The sequence below is a fragment of the Rhipicephalus microplus genome, chromosome 10 (assembly GCF_043290135.1).
Source record: "Rhipicephalus microplus isolate Deutch F79 chromosome 10, USDA_Rmic, whole genome shotgun sequence".
Lineage (NCBI taxonomy): Eukaryota > Metazoa > Arthropoda > Arachnida > Ixodida > Ixodidae > Rhipicephalus > Rhipicephalus microplus.
In genome coordinates this window covers 18,340,176-18,356,339 of record NC_134709.1, presented here as the reverse complement: position 1 = coordinate 18,356,339, position 16,164 = coordinate 18,340,176, and the positions used below count along the sequence as shown (strand labels likewise).

At 45.8% G+C, this 16,164-nt stretch overlaps 1 protein-coding gene and 1 long non-coding RNA gene across 4 annotated transcripts in view; one reads left to right on the top strand and one right to left on the bottom strand.

Annotated features, from left to right (window-relative positions):
- The window catches only part of LOC142774609 (uncharacterized), a 160,702-nt gene that overhangs the window by 108,078 nt on the left and 36,460 nt on the right, over window positions 1-16,164 (top strand). The window lies entirely within an intron of this gene.
- LOC142774177 (neprilysin-1-like) overlaps window positions 5,489-16,164 on the bottom strand; it is a 43,105-nt gene continuing 32,429 nt past the window's right edge. For 2 of the 3 annotated variants that reach the window (XM_075874569.1, XM_075874571.1), the window contains 4 exons: window positions 14,478-14,543; window positions 6,484-6,582; window positions 6,298-6,374; window positions 5,489-5,635 (listed from right to left, as the gene is read on the bottom strand). In XM_075874569.1, coding sequence (XP_075730684.1) covers window positions 5,536-5,635; window positions 6,298-6,374; window positions 6,484-6,582; window positions 14,478-14,543 — 342 coding nt within the window. In that variant the 3' untranslated portion in view covers window positions 5,489-5,535. The remainder of the gene's footprint in view (window positions 5,636-6,297; window positions 6,375-6,483; window positions 6,583-14,477; window positions 14,544-16,164) is intronic. The other variant, XM_075874570.1, reaches the window with a different exon arrangement.

The following is a 16,164-nucleotide window of genomic DNA, read 5'->3' as shown; positions in this document are numbered from 1 at the left end:
GATAGTTTCTTTTTTTCTCCTTGCGCGAAATTGGCCGCTGGCTGAATCGCGTGACAGACGGGCACACAGACCGATCAAAGTTTTTTGCGTTCAAGTATTCCAAGAAGGACTAAAAAATTGCCCTATAAGCCAGAAGCTTGGTGGTACAGGCTGAAACAGTTTGACGTCTTCTAATGTGCTCCTGTAGCTTGGGTCCCCCGGAAGGCCGTAACAGACGTCGCACCTGACGTCCCCGCACGTTTCTTGGCCAGTTGTAGATTTCGACGACTTCTCAGGACCACTGTAGCTCCTAATCGGTGAACGGGACGCACGTTGTCCTCTGAGGAGGCCGGATACTTAATTATAAAATTTTGTTGAGTTATTGTCTCCAAAATATAAAGCACACGCACTTTGAAATCTGTGACGTCATGTGCGGAGATTTGGGCGCTAGTTTTAAAGATTGATCATTGACCTTCGGCTTCTCCTTTTATATCATAAGGTGATGGCCAAATTAACGACATTAAGGTTTGGAGAGTGTGCTTTATCAATCTAAACATATTCATAACCTCACTTTAATGTTCCTTGAATGCTCTGTGGACCTGATAATCTGACACTTATATCGGTGTGACCGCCGACAAGCAGAGCCGATGCCGTGAAAAAGAACAAAAAAAGCCATATAGACACACAGAGCAATGTATTATGGTTGGCGCTGTGTTTATGTGGCCGTGCGTGTTCAGGTTTCTAGCTCATTTTGTGCTGCATGAAATCGTACCATACCCATTGACAAATATGCGAACGGAGCCATGTGGAGTTAAGCGGACCGGGAAACGCCTTGCGCCGCAGTTTGATGCAAGTTCAAACGGCCGTTAGACGATGCCCTATTATAACCGGAAAGCTGGGCCTGCTGTATAATCGCGACTGTGCCCTTGCCGGCCGCTGAGCTCGTGACATTGTTCTCGTTGTTCCGGATGAGTTGTAGCGCACCGTTTTCGCTTCGCAGCTCCCGTGGTTGCATATTCGCTTGGCGAACGGTGATAGGGAATACCACTGCGTTAACCTGCCTTAACCATTGCGTCCGCATTCCCACGGGTATACGTTAACTTCGATTAAGGCAAAACTCAGTTAGCAAGAGTGAACTGCAATTACCGTCTACTGCAGTTGGTGCCTGTTATACGGGAAATGTACTTTGTTTCCAGCTGTGAAGGAGGCCACCGGGTGTCTCAGCTTCGTGAATAAAAATATAAACAATGAGTTGTTTTTCTTTAGTATACTGCCAAATAAAATGTATTTTCTGTATAATAAACCTTTGCCGCTTGCACCTGCAGTACGCGAGCGCATCATAAGGCGATATTTGGTGGCATAAGCTATGGCTGGCCTTGCAACTATGGGCAAAGTCACCTGCAGTACCTTGCGGTCAGACGTGCGCAAGCAAAACAATTCATACTTTGTTTTGTTTGTTATGGCTACAGTGCCTAGACACTATAGTAATGATTGTTTCTCCTATCTCTCTCTTTTTCTCCCTCATTCTCCTCTCTCGCGTGTGGGGTAGCAAACTGCACTTAGTCTAGTTAACCTTCATGTCTTTCTGATATTTTTCTCTTCTCTCTGTGTGTGTTTCTTTGGTACGTGGGTCGATTTGCCAGACCACTTGACTACTGAACGTCTTTTGTGTTGAGAAAGATAGTTGGCGCGCTTTTCGGGGAAGTCGTTCCGGGCTCTATTGAAGCTAAGCGGCCCTCGACTGCCGACACGAGTGCCTCCATTTTTGGTTCGTTAGCTTAGTTAATAGATGTGGTGAACCTCAGTTTTGAGCAACCTTAGTTCGGGAGACAACTGCAGTTACGCTTTCAATCTAACTGCAGTGCACATACAGTTCAAAGAGAACTGTAATTAACGTTGCCTGTGTGACTGCTTTATTAATAAACAAGATAACGATGCATGCCGGCTATAATCGGCACAAAAAAGACAAGAAAAAACTTGATGACGCTAGAATAAGAAAATACGAGGTGTTCGCTATGGAGAAGCATAGATCATTTCATTCTTGAATAAGTTCACTTGGACGACGTGTGTTGTTGCACTATACCTTCGGCCTCAGCCGGATTGTTTTGGACAAGGAAGACAGCGCTCCTCCTGGCGTCCTCTTGTCTGGCGTCCTCGTAAAGCCGTGTAATGTGCATTCTTTTAATGGGCTACTCACCACGTTTTACAATTTCGAGCTTATGAGTGCATTACATACATGGGGCGTTCACGATCACGTCTACCAAAATTAGCAACGATCGGAGCCGCGAAAGTGGGTCAAACTTAAAAATGGACGCTGCCTTCCCTTCATTTCGCGGGCGCGCTCCCAGAGAATGATGGGATGACGTAGACGACGGAATTGCCCTACGTAGACTTCAGAACTGTGAAGTCGGTCCCCTACGTAGACGACTGTGCTCTGACGTTGCCCGATAGTAGCACGTGGCATGTCGAAAATTATTTCACACGGTATGTGTAGTTTGTGTAATTTGTTGCTTGAATACATGCTTGAGATAGATAAAGGGACACACAAACGTAATGTGTGCATATTTTTCATTTTAGATGCGGAGCATCTAATACTCGAGGCTTGTAGTGCGGCGCCGTCCGCAAGCTTCCTCCTCCTTCTTCCACCATCTGTGCATCCCTTCCTCCTCTACACACCGCGCGCGCTTCACTCCTCCACCATCTGTGCACCCTTCCTCCTCTACACACCGCGTGCGCTTCTCCTCTTCACGAACATTCGCTAGCTGTATAATGTAGCGCGCATGCGCCGTCACGCTTCGAGAACATCAGCAGCTGACGCGCGCGCATGCGCCGCCGCGCCTTGAGAACATCGGCAGCTGACGCGCGCGCATGCGCCGTTGCGCTTCTCCCCCTTCTCGAACATTCGACAGCTGACAGTGCATGCGCCGTCGCGCTGTATATATACTCAAGGCCGGCGCTCGCTCGCTCAGTTGCCGCTCGTCGGTTGGTTTGTACGGCGCGTCGACGTCCAAGGTCGCGGTGCAATGAATTCCAACGAATCCACAAACACAATGATCGACGTCCCTTCGACCAGCGCCGCCCTTTCGCATACGTGTGTACGTGTTCACTCATTTAACACCCCCTCCTACAACCACGTTAACCAATTTAGCCATCGACCCTAGTAAGTCGCAATTTAACACCCCATTTCACAACCACGTTAACCAATTTAGCCATCGACCCAAGTAAGTCGCACTTTAACACCCCGTTAACCAATTATATGCTCCGCATCCTCCTCAGTGTTCCCCCGAGGGAAGCTGCGGGCAATTTTTTTTCCCACGTGAATTGCAATAAGATGAAGGGCTAATGTGCGCGCCTGCGTTTCGCATGCTTTCGTGTCTCCGCGGTCAGCACATGGAGCAGACGGCCGCCCTTGAAACGAAATCGATGGTCCTGCGTGTTAGGAGCGCGTCTAAACTATGCGTCTCCAGACGAGCGCGCACGGGGAATCCATCCCGCAGAAACAGGCACTAAACCACAAGATGACGCTGCTTGAACAAAACAACGCCGCTCGCGTGCTCGGGGGCTGGGCTTATGGGATTCTTAAAGGGAAAAAGAAGTGGAAAGTGAGTCCCGTAACTGTCTACATCAGAGTACGACACCTCAACAGTAGCTCACGAGGGATTGGGGTAAGGAGGGATTAGAAGGATAGGATTAAAAGTATAGAGATAGAGGGAGCGGAAGGAGAGAGCGAGGCACAGGGTGAGCGACACTTGGAAGTAAGGGGAAGATTGGAAAGATGGACACGGTCGCAAGAGTCCGAGGACGGGGCACCACTCGGCGAGAGCTCTTGTCGGCGTCAGGAGATGGCGTAGGGGGAGCGAAGTCGGCCAGAGCTGCACTGTCGTCGGAGATCGCGGGGGCAAAACCTGTCTGCGTGAAATCCAGTGAGCGAGTCCCGGGGGCCGGACTTGCTCGAGAAAGTCATGCGTACGTGACGTTTGCTATAGGAAGCCGGAGAGGCTGAGGAAGATATTTGGCTTGCGAAGGCTACGCGGGATGAGCGGCAATGGTTGCCAGCTCGCCTTCTCGCACCATCATTTAGCGCTGGCTTAAAAATTCTAGTTTTATCAGCTCGTGATGAACCGATTGAAAAAAATTTTGGTGACGTAATGCTCTTCATCGGACACATAAGGGACATGGTCTAACTAAAATTTGTTATGGAGCCCGGTGAGTGGCCCTTTAAAGCCCGTTCTATAGAAAGTTCTTGATTGCTCACGTGGTATGAAACTTCACGCTTGCTATACCTGCAGATGATGCAAGAAGTGACCGAAAGATTGCGTGTTTCTAATTGACACATAATCAGATGCAGATGTGCCGTGATGTGGTAACTGTAGCAGCATGCGCAACCGACAACGACTAGCGAAGAACACGTACAAAGCGCGTACTTTCAACAGGCTGTTGAAAGTGTGTGTATTAAGCTAGTCTTTGACTGCTGCGCTGATATTAAATTTATTTAGTGATGCAGACTTACCGAAGTTTTCATCCTCCACACCATGACGCTTTGCAAACTATGGGCGAGGCATCATGAGTAGATTTATTAACCACTTTAATGGAAATGGGAAGGACGGAAGGAAACAAAAGGTGACAGTGCAGGAAGGTTAGCCAGGAAGATACCCCGTTACCGACCATACGCTGGAAAAATGGGACCGGTGAATAGAGAGATGATAGAAAGAAAAGAAACAAAGAAATGAATTAACAGTAAATGAGTGCACTTCAAGTTGTAAAAGACTATGTCTACTTGGGGCAGGTAATAACCGCGGAGCCGAACCGCGAGATTGAAGTAACTAGAAGAATAAGAATGGGGTGGAGCACATTTGGCAAGCACTCTCAAATTATGACAGGTAGATTGCCACTATCCCTCAAGAGGAAGGTATATAACAGCTGTATCTTGCCGGTACTTAGCTACGGAGCAGAAACCTGGAGACTCACAAAGAGGGTTCAGCTTAAATTGAGGACGACGCAGCGAGCAATAGAAAGAAGAATGGTAGGTGTAACCTTAAGAGACAAGAAGAGAGCAGAGTGGATTAGGGAACAAACGGGGGTTAAGGATATCATAGTTGAAATAAAGAAGAGGAAATGGACATGGGCCGGGCATGTAGCGCGTAGACAGGATAACCGCTGGTCATTAAGGGTAACTGACTGGATTCCCAGAGAAGGGAAGCGGGTTAGGGGGAGACAGAAGGTTAGGTGGGCAGATGAGATTAAGAAGTTTGCGGGTATAAATTGGCAGCAGCAAGCACAGGACCGGGTTAACTGGCGGAACATGGGAAAGGCCTTTGTCCTGCAGTGGACGTAGTCGGACTGATGATGATGATGATGATGATGATGATGATGAGCTGACACGTTGTGTCGGATGCGCTATACAATATTCAGAGGTGTTAGCATAGGACTTCTTGTTGTGTGCGGCTCGCTAATTTCGGAGTAGTGCAGCGCGTACAATCGACATATGATGATGGCGGTTGAAGGTACCTTCTTTCTTGTTTTGTTTTATTGTGCACCCGTTCACTTACATGCGCTTCACCATAACGTGCACTTCTTTTCTGGGTTCATGGGGACATTGTTACTACAACGGAATACGTCGGAGAACTCCTTAAAGTTCTTCATGGGCACATTGGCTCTGTAAAAATGAGAAAAGAACGGAAGACCAGTTGCGTCTTTTTTAGGTATGTTGATAGAACACTCAACAAGAACATTACTTGTTGTTGCATCTGTGGGCTAAGCATCTGCAAGAGCTGATCGAATATTGCTTCCTTGACCGCAGCTATACTATAATATAGTACACCAACTAGTACTAACTGGTGTAACATACTAACTAGCCAGTAGAACATAGCGAAGCTACATGGCTATGATATGCTCTACTAGATCGTGTGTGGTTAACGAGACATCATCATAGTATAGTAAAGAATTGTTTATTGTAGTATATTATGTTATGGTATAGTATAACATAGCATAGTATAGTATTGCATAGTGGTGTTAACAAGGCAATAAATGAAAAAGCGTCGTTTGCCGAGTGGTTTTGACGCTCGCTTTCCGATCGTCTTCGCGATATCATGAACATCCGTTAAAAAATCAAAAACGAAAAAAAAAACTCCATCCCTATACTTGCAGTGTAACGCCTTGCATAGATGTACAGAAGATCTGAGGGCTGACTGGAAGGACCACTGATTTTTATTCTAATTTTTGTTTTTCAATGTTGGTCAGTCTGACGCACAATCGTGAGTTTTTCGCGGATCAGAAAGCTCCAACAATGTTACTCCGGGCCCACATGAAAAGACTTACCTGTATGGACCTGGACTGTGTACATCGTATTGAATTTGCTGCCTCAACTTCTCCACTCGGCTTAAGCCGCACCATACCTGCAATGAACGAGCCACTTTGTTAGCTGGTAGTGCCGAGGATCGACGCGAGGGGGCGAATGGAATCGGGATAGCGACTCCATTGAAGGAATGTTGCGAGGCTTCGTACCATTGCATTTGCGATGAAGAACAGCTCTCTGCCGGACAGGTGGGTTAGGCCCGGTAGTCGAATGTCGTCTCCTTCCTTTTTCAGCTGTGCATCGTACGCCTGCAAGGTAAAAGGTGTGTCCGTCAGGTTATCGCCTATCGCTCTGCTTTGCCGATAGTCTTTTCCATCTTAGAACAGCGTATAAATGAAACACAGAAAAAGAACCACACTTATCAAGAGCATTATGTGATTCACTTCTAGAGTTTGTAGCGATCTATATTAAATGTGAAGCTCTTGAGCAAATTGTCTCTTGTGTCTCGTATGACAAAACTGTGATCGTTGTGATTTATGACAAATCAATATCTTGAAAGACGCACATTGAGTAGATTGCTGCAAAGGGAGGTCGTGCGGTGGGAATATTAAGCAAAATCAGTAATAGTCGGTTACGTATGCGGAGAAATACTCTTTTCTCAGTGTATTGTATGTACGTTCGCCTGGAGCTTGAGTTTGGGTGCGCGTTATACGCGGGGGCACCTGCTTACAAGATACATCCCCTGGCAGTCAGAGAGACAAGCCTTGAGACTATGCGTAGGTCTTCCTAAGTTAATTTTGTGTTGCAATCAAGATATTGTACCTGGAAGCTAAGCTTCCCTAACTTGCTACTCGTTTTAAATTGTTGGGAACACAGCCATTTCTCCGGCTGTATGAATCGCTGGTAAGGCGCTGAGAAACAGTTTTTGTTGACTGTCCTGACTTGTTTTTTGGACAATACTGGCTGATATTTCGTGTACCCGAAATTATGGTTATATATCGCTTTCTAGATGAATTAAGCGTTCAAATAATGCTGTTTGTTTAAACAGTACCACTAACAATGCTGTTAAATTACAGTCGATATCTTTCCGAAAAATTTAAAATTCATGTCGCTCAGTTTTTAGAAGCTATATTAACCTTTTACTTGCCAATGTTCCAAAATTGGAACATACGAAACCTAATTTTTTATTTCCTCTCCAATATATCGCATATTAATATTTTATGTTCACGTATACTCATCGATGCTTGTGAAAAACATAGCAGTTTTAGTTTCTATTATGAACCTACGGAGAGCCATTAGATAAATATTTAAAAACAGGCATATTTTGCGCTCCTTGACCACCAGATGTTTGTTGCATTATTCCGCTGGAAAAAGTAATGTTGCAGTGAGCAAAGCAGAACTAAAATATCGGCAAATAGTTCGGGATTACGTGGCAATACAATAAAAAAATAACAAAGACAATCTAGTTTTCAGCTTGAGAGTTTTGTGCGGATGTTCCTTTTTTGGAACATTGGCGTTTCACAGTGTCAAACGCAGCGTAGACGCGCGCGAGCATTTCGCCTCGTTCTTTTTCTTTTTCTGCCTTGTCGATGGCGCCCGCTGGGCAGCGCTTGGCAGAAACTTGAACAAAAGCTTTCCTGGGCATCATTTTGAGTTTGCCAGACACGTGGAAAGAGCAGCATTGAACTACAGTGCCTAGCTACATCAATCCCTGTGAATGTAGGTAGAAAACTACCTTGCGGCTGGTTTTCTTTTTCTAGTACAGTGCTTTACACCACAATAACTTTCGTTGTAGGTCATGGCACAACGCTTCCTCACTCTGGAGGCAGCAATTGACCTTTTGTTCAGCCTTCCCTATGACGAACGCGAAAGTGCGTCTGTATGCCAATTGCCGCCTGTTGAAGATGGCAATATTACTGACGAGGAGCACGTGAACGAAAACGACTTTTCTGAAGTTGTTCCCGTGATGTTTGCGGGCACGTTGAAGTTATGCAGTGCAGCAATGAAGACGTTGATTCGTCTTCTGCATCTTCGAGTCCTGAGCCACGACAAAAGAAACCAGCAGGGCGGCAATTCACTGCTGGAAAAGGACGCAAAGCTTCAACGAACGCTCGGAAAACAAATACTTCAAAGCGCTCCCATACACCAGTATGGGGTGAACATGCCACGTTTGGCAAAACACTTCCCAGCGAGAGTCCTCCGTTGTTGCTAGAGGCATTTCCTGATCTTGCAAATATGAGCCCATTTATGCTTTTCAGCAAATTTATTTCTCCGGAGTACCTTGGTTCACTGGCTGAACTAACTGCAAGATACGCACTCCAAAAGGAGGAGGTGGTGGACGTCACAGGAGCGGACATAGGTCAGTTTTTCGGCCTCATACTTTTCTGCGGGTACCACTCCGTTTCGTCTGAGGACTAGTATTGGAGCACTGCCGAAGATCTTTGTGTGCCTATAGTCGCGACAGTGATGGCCCGCAATAGGTTCCGGCAGCTGAAAAGGTTCTTTCATGTTGTTGACAACACTGAGTTGAAAGCAGGCGAAAAAATGGGCAAACTTCAGCTGTTTTACGACGAAATCTCCAAATGTTTGCGCCAGTTCGGAGTGTTCAATGAAAGCCTCAGCATCGACGTGTCAATGGTGCCCTATTATGGCCACCACTCGTGCAAAATGTTCATTCGCGGTAAACAAATTCGATTTGGGTACAAAACATGGATGATGTGCTCTTCGAATGGGTACCCCTATACGATGTAAATATATTGTGGGAGGAACGAGAAGGACGACAAGACACCTCTCGAGATCAGGATTTTTAGCAATATGGTATCGGTCCTGGAAGCGCCTGAACATCGCGAAGTCTACTTTGACAACTTCTTCACTTCGCATGGCCTCTTGACGAAACTGGCTGACCAGGGGATTCGAGCTACAGGGACTGCGCGAGATACAAGAACCGGTGGTTGTCCACTGAAGAGCTTGAAAAAAATCGAAAAGTAGGAAAGAGGATTTTTTTACTACAAGTGTGACGGGGCAGTCTGCGCATGCAGGTGGAATGACAATGCAGTCGTCACAGTTTCATCTAACCACCTAAGCCAAGAGCCTGTTGGAAGTGCGAAACGCTCCTCACGACGCTCAAACAAAAAGGTGGACATTCCTCAACCATAATTCATCAGAAAATACAATGAGGGCAGGGGTGGAGTAGACATAATGGACCGCCTATTCGGAAGCTATCGACCAAGACTGAGGAGCAAGAAATAGTGGTGGAATCTTTCCAGCAATGGTTTGAACATAGCTCTCGTCGCAGGATGGCTCCTCCACTGCGAGATTCACAAGGGTAGTGATGCCGCCATGACGCACATCGCCTTTCGGCGGGACGTCACCATGTCCTTGCTGCAGCTCAAGCAGAAACACACTGTAAGACCTGGACCCTGGGTTCATCCGAGATATGAGGACAGAAACACTGATGGCCACTACATCATCTCAACGACTCAGGGAAGGTGCGCGGAATGCAACAAGAATACAACGAATCAGTGCCAGAAGTGCAAAAAGCAGCTGCACAAGAAAGGCTTTGCCGCTTACCACGGTTTGTGATTTGCTCACTGTAGTACAGCCAGTAGTATGAAAGAAGAAATTTTCATAAAGTGTTGTTATAAATATCTATACTTTCCTGAGACATCGTATGACGCTAAATATTAATTTTCCGTTATCCTGAATGAGGAAACCGGACTGAAAAGTCAATAAAAGTTGTTCCAGAGAAAATGTGTGTTTTGCATATGGGAAATGCCAATGTTCCAAAAATGGAACATGCAAAAAAACATGCTTAGTCATTGTGAATGTGGCTGTATTTTTGATCATAGTTAATTTAGAAGGCCAATGCAAATTATCAACATAAATTTCAGTTTTTTTCCTATTGCTTCATAGTGCGGCATTTAAAAGGTTAAGAGATTACCTGGTATACATACGTCAACACAAGCAGTCATAGCGACTGATGCGTCACAAAGTGAAGAAAAATGTGGAATTGGTATTTTTTCTCCTGCCCTAGATTGGTCCTTTTCGCTTCGCCTTCGTTATTTTGTGCCCATCTTTGAAGCAGAATTTTTTGCGATAATTGTAGCTCTCCGTAAAATAACGGCTTCAGTAAGTTCCGCAGTAATTTTAACGGATTTACTATCTGAATGTGCCTCCCTTACTGCAGATGAGAACTTGCAGGCTCAGAGTGCTTTCAAAGCATTAGTTCCCTCGCATCTCAATCTGAACAAATTGATCAGGGTTACATGACGTAAGGGCGTATATATAAATGAAATGACAGATGCGCTGGCAAAGTCATCTTTAAATGGGCCTGTTATTGAGGTATTACCGGCATCGAAATTCTTAATAGGTGCTAAATTAAGAAGGAAACTGCTGTTGGAGGAATTTTCTACACCTTTACGAACAGCCACATCAGAATTCAAGCACTCATTGTATCATTGGAATAGTAAAATATGCCAAATGCGAGGAATGGAAGTCGCAATCACTAGACTGCGCTTTCAAATTGCGCAGCTAAAGTTATATTTACACAGAACTGGTCTGGAAGCCTCCCCTCATTGTCCTGTTTGTGGTGTAAATGAGTCAACTTAAAATTACCTCATTTACTGTAATAGATCATCTACTTTATACGCAAAAACACTTTAGGTGCCGTTTGCCACCTTCTAGGAATATATTTAAATGCGCAAAATGTGCTTTCTTCCGGAGCTTTGTCTCTTGGCCACAGCGACAGGAAGATTGTTGACGCATTGCAGGAGTTCGTCAAAGGTTCAAAGAGGTTTAAGTGTTGAAATCATTCTTCGGTAGATTTTATGACTTTTCCAAGTTCCCTTTGAATCAAGTACGCCGCTTCATTGCATTACACTACAGATTATTTACAATTCAACTGTCAAATGTGTCCTGTTGCATCTTTCTTTCATTGCTCTTAAATAGATTAATCTTAATCTGTTATTAAGGAAGTAATTCATTAGAACTATCCCGTTCTTGGCTAGTCCCCCAGCGTGAGTATGCGCCACATTGTTAAGGATCTTGACTTGAATTGAAATGGCTGCGAAGCCTTCGAGACATCATCACAGCATCGCAGACCTCAAATGCGAGCACCGTGAGGGAACAACAAAGAACGATAAGGTCAAGATAGAGGCCGAACTTGACGACAACCTCGTTATACAGCCAAGTTTTAGCCGAGTCCAACCTCGCTATCAAGTTCACGCCAAGTTCAACCTCACTTCGTCTGCCTGAATACAGCAATAGATAGTAATGAGACGGATTAGCTTTGCTGCTTACCAAACTGTGCGTGGCTTAGCGCAAGCTTTGAGCCATTTTTTTATATGCTTCTTCCAGAATGACACGAGGTCAGGACAGGGCCGCGCAACCCTACGAGTATGTGTTACTTTCCACGCGCAGTTGCCGACGGACCCCAATGCAGAGTGTGAATTTACGTGTTTATTACGTTCTAAAACTCTTTATCTGGGTGTCAGCAATAAGCTTTTGCTTGCTCGGTGACGTCTGGGTATACCTAATTTTGTACTCATAATTATCTCTTATTATTAATTGCTTGAATAGAGGGGGGGGGTCCGATCTTAATTAAGGTCTAATGGTTATGGGACTCATCTGCTGACGCACAGGTCGCGAGCTTGGATCCCGGAGAAAATGTGTGGAAAATGATTGAGGCCCGTGTACTTGAAATTTAGGTGCACGGCTGCAGGAGAACCCCGGGCTGTCGAAATTTCCGGAGCCCTCCACTGCGATGTCTCTCATTGCCCCGCCACGGTGGTCTAGTGGCTAAGATACTCGGCTGCTGACCCGCAGGTCGCGGGATCAAATCTCGGCTGTGGCGGCTGCATTTCCGATGGAGGCGGAAATGTTGTAGGCCCGTGTACTCAGATTTGGGTGCACGTTAAAGAACCCCAGGTTGTCAAAATTTCCGGAGCCCTCCACTACGGCGTCTCTCATAATCATATGGTGGTTTTGGGACGTTAAACCCCACAAATCAATCAATCAACGATGTCTCTCATTATCATGCGATGGTTATGGGAAGTTACACCCCTGCCATTATTAATTATAATTATCTTTATTAGATGACCCTTCAAACTTGAGTATGGACCGTCGGCGCCAGTGCGAGGGAAACAAAAAAAATCATCGCATGATTAAGTAAACATGAAGCTATACATATAGCGACAATGTTTGGGATGTAGTTGGCTAATATATCACTAAAGGGAACTCTGGCGCTATGGGGGCTTCAACACACGGTGCTTCAGCCAGCATGGGAATGATGGGTAGTATACACAAATTTGTGTAATCTTCGTTTTTTCGGCTTCGCTTGGCCTGGAGCCGGTTTGTCACGAGACGACAATGAGCAAATGTTCAGCGGTTGCACTTCACCACCTTGACCTTTAAGACTCACCGATTCAAATCGGCTCACGATTATTCCCAACGGTCCGAACAAACAAAATCAAAACACAATGGTAAAACAAAGCCTCAAGTGCGTTCAAAGCTCACAAGCACGAGAGCTAGACAAAAAAAAATGTTCACTACCCATCATTCCCATGGTGTATGAACGATCGCAGCGTTGGAGTCCCCTCTAGTTAATAGGAAACTCTAATGCACCGAGCGTACCCAACATTACATGAATATGTTTGCTCGATTTGCGCCGCACCTGACACGTTGGCTCACGTGATCCTCGAGTGTTCATGCAATACAAGTACAGATCTATCGCCTCCGCCAAACACCTGGCACGCTGGTAAAGAAAACGAACACCGTCTCGAAACCAAGCTCGCTTTGGTGGACCTGGACCAACAACGACGTCTCGTCGCCAGGGCCGAGGAGGCAGCGAAGACCAGAGGGTTCCTGGAATTGAGGGGACCCCCCACCTAAAATGGACGCGGAACTTACACCGCTGCATCGTTTCAAAAAAATAAACATTTATCCCTCCTCCTTATCTGTGGTTTCGGACGCTATGATGACGTCACTATGATGTCACATAACGTGGTTTGGGTGACGTATCACGAGATGTTCCCATCACGGAAGTAATGCAAAACCAGGCAAGGGCAGAAATCTTGCGATGCTTCCGATCATGGTGGCCACCTCGCCGACAAGAAGGTTTCGGAAATGGCGACAAGAGAGGGTCAGTAAATCAACTGAGTAGACAGTATTGTAGAGTGTATTGTAGACCATGTGCTATTCATGGTGTACAATATTGTACAGAAACCGTACTCAGTGTACTATGTGCAATGTGTACACCATGGATCAACCCAAATGCTATGCCTTGCGAGAACAAAAGGGGCAGGAACCTCTGTCAAGCCGTAATCGCGGATTTTAATCCCGTCTCCTTGTCTTTCGAAAGAAAGGAGAAAAAAGTCTGATTAATTGATTGACTGAAAAAAGGAAAGCAAAATAGTCTGTTATATGACACAGAGACGCTGTGAGCTCTCCTTGTGCCTCTGGTGTTGCAAGCACACTTTCGAAAAAAAAAGATAAACTCATTTATATGTTATGCTGGAGGACACGTGTGTATGAGATGCCAGTGTTATAGATTTTTCTTGTATTCTTTCTTTTTTAGACCTCTATAATATGGTATTTTTTGTTTCTTCTTTCCAAGTGCTGCTTTGTGGCTGCGCGCTTTTTTTTCCCTATATGGGCAGTGTGTGCGACACCGTGCGGGCCTTGTGTAACTTGAGGCTTGCGGGAGCAACTCTGAACAACACAGTACAGTCAGCGCGCACTTCAGAGGATCCTGCACCACCAGCAAGCTTGTACTTGTGTATTCTGGGGTGCTTAAGACTTGTGTTGCAAGTGTACGGCACATACGTCAAGCACGCCTTGCCTGCTTGACGGGTGAAGTGTGACGGCTAGGACGGCTTTGAGCCGTCTTAGCCGGGAGCCTGCGAGCTTTTTTTTTTGCCCCCCCCCCCCCCCCCCCTGTTTCGAAAGTAGCAAGTGAGGTGTTCTCGGGTAGAATCGTCTGCAATTCACAGGTGACCACGATTTACAGTGCCATCCGATTTGATCCAAGCCACTGGAAATGGTTGAGGGATCTACTTCAATCTAATTCAAAAGCAAGCAACATATGCCATGAGAAACCACTGTGAGAACTATAGCATCGATGACGTTGCTTGTTTCGCTAAAACTGATAAACGAAGCAATACGAGAGCTGACACGAAAGAAGCGGCGCTTCTTGCCAAGGCCTCACCTTGAAGGCCACGCGCAGACCTCCGTTATCGGCAATGTTCTCGCCAACGGTGTTCTTCCCATTAAGCTGTATGCAGGAGGAGGGAGAATCGACTGATGAGTATTTCGACTTAAAAGCTTGGCTCTCGCAAATGCGCATGCAAAATATCTATTCGCGAAACATTGTCTTGTTGACCTGCATTTCGATGTGTCGCTTTTAAGAGGACACTGTTATCTTGGTTATTGGCTGAATTTCAAAAGTGGCGCTGTTTTCGTTGGTGCTAATAAAGAAAACCAATAAGACTAATTGTATATATGTAATACGTAAAGTTCGCTCAAGTAAATCCGTTTTTTTTTTGTAAGTGCTCGTAAGCTCTTACGCTACCCGTGCCTACATTCTGCAACCCTTTACTAAAAGGTGTCATCATATATACTTAATTACCATATATAATAATAATAAATATATTCATATATAATAATGAGTTACCGTCTTTTTTTCTGGTGGTGTGCACTCAAGATACACAGTGGAAGGATGCGCAAGTACTATTTAAGTTATGAAATAGAATTCAAGAGCTCATAAAAATGATCTAAAAACGAAATATCAATATTCTCTAGGCAGTGTATAAGGTACCATATTTAAGTAGTGGATAGTATATTCTCAGTCAATTTCTCAGCTTGTGGAATGAGATGTGTGCTAGTTTCCTTTGCTCTGCGTTGCAACTTGTTTGGCCAAAGGATAATATTGAAGTTCGCTTTTTTTAACAGCACGATTCGCAAAGTCAGATAGTTATTGCTGAACTGGCACTTTAGTTGTACCTCGGGTTTCAATAACTTTCGTTGGTCAAATTCTTCACGATTGAAAAAAATTGCCCGCAGCTTCCCTCGGGGGAACACTGAGGAAGATGCGGAGCATATAATTGGTTAACAGGGTGTTAAAGTGCGACTTACTTGGGTCGATGGCTAAATTGGTTAACGTGGTTGGGAAATGGGGTGTTAAATTGCGACTTACTTGGGTCGATGGCTAAATTGGTTAACGTGGTTGTAGGAGGGGGTGTTAAATGAGTGAACACGTACACACGTATGCGAAAGGGCGGCGCTGGTCGAAGGGACGTCGATCATTGTGTTTGTGGATTCGTTGGAATTCATTTCACCGCGACCTTGGACGTCGACGCGCCGTACAAACCAACCGACGAGCGGCAACTGAGCGAGCGAGCGCCGACCTTGAGTATATATACAGCGCGACGGCGCATGCACTGTCAGCTGTCGAATGTTCGAGAAGGGGGAGAAGCGCAACGGCGCATGCGCGCGCGTCAGCTGCCGATGTTCTCGAAGCGTGACGGCGCATGCGCGCTACATTGTACAGCTAGCGAATGTTCGTGAAGAGGAGAAGCGCACGTGGTGTGTAGAGGAGGAAGGGTGCACAGATGGTGGAGGAGTGAAGCGCGCGTGGTGTGTAGAGGAGGAAGGGATGCACAGATGGTGGAAGAAGGAGGAGGAAGCTTGCGGACGGCGCCGCACTACAAGCCTCGAGTATTAGATGCTCCGCATCTAAAAGGCCTTTCCACGCGCTACCCACACGGCCGCAACGCACGTGCCGACACCCCTAGCTGCACCTAAGCGGAGGGTGAAAGCTTCGCCGATTGCGTTGCGGCTGTGCAGATAGCGCGTGGAAAAGGTCCTAAAGGCAACGCTAACCGACGGTATCCTTG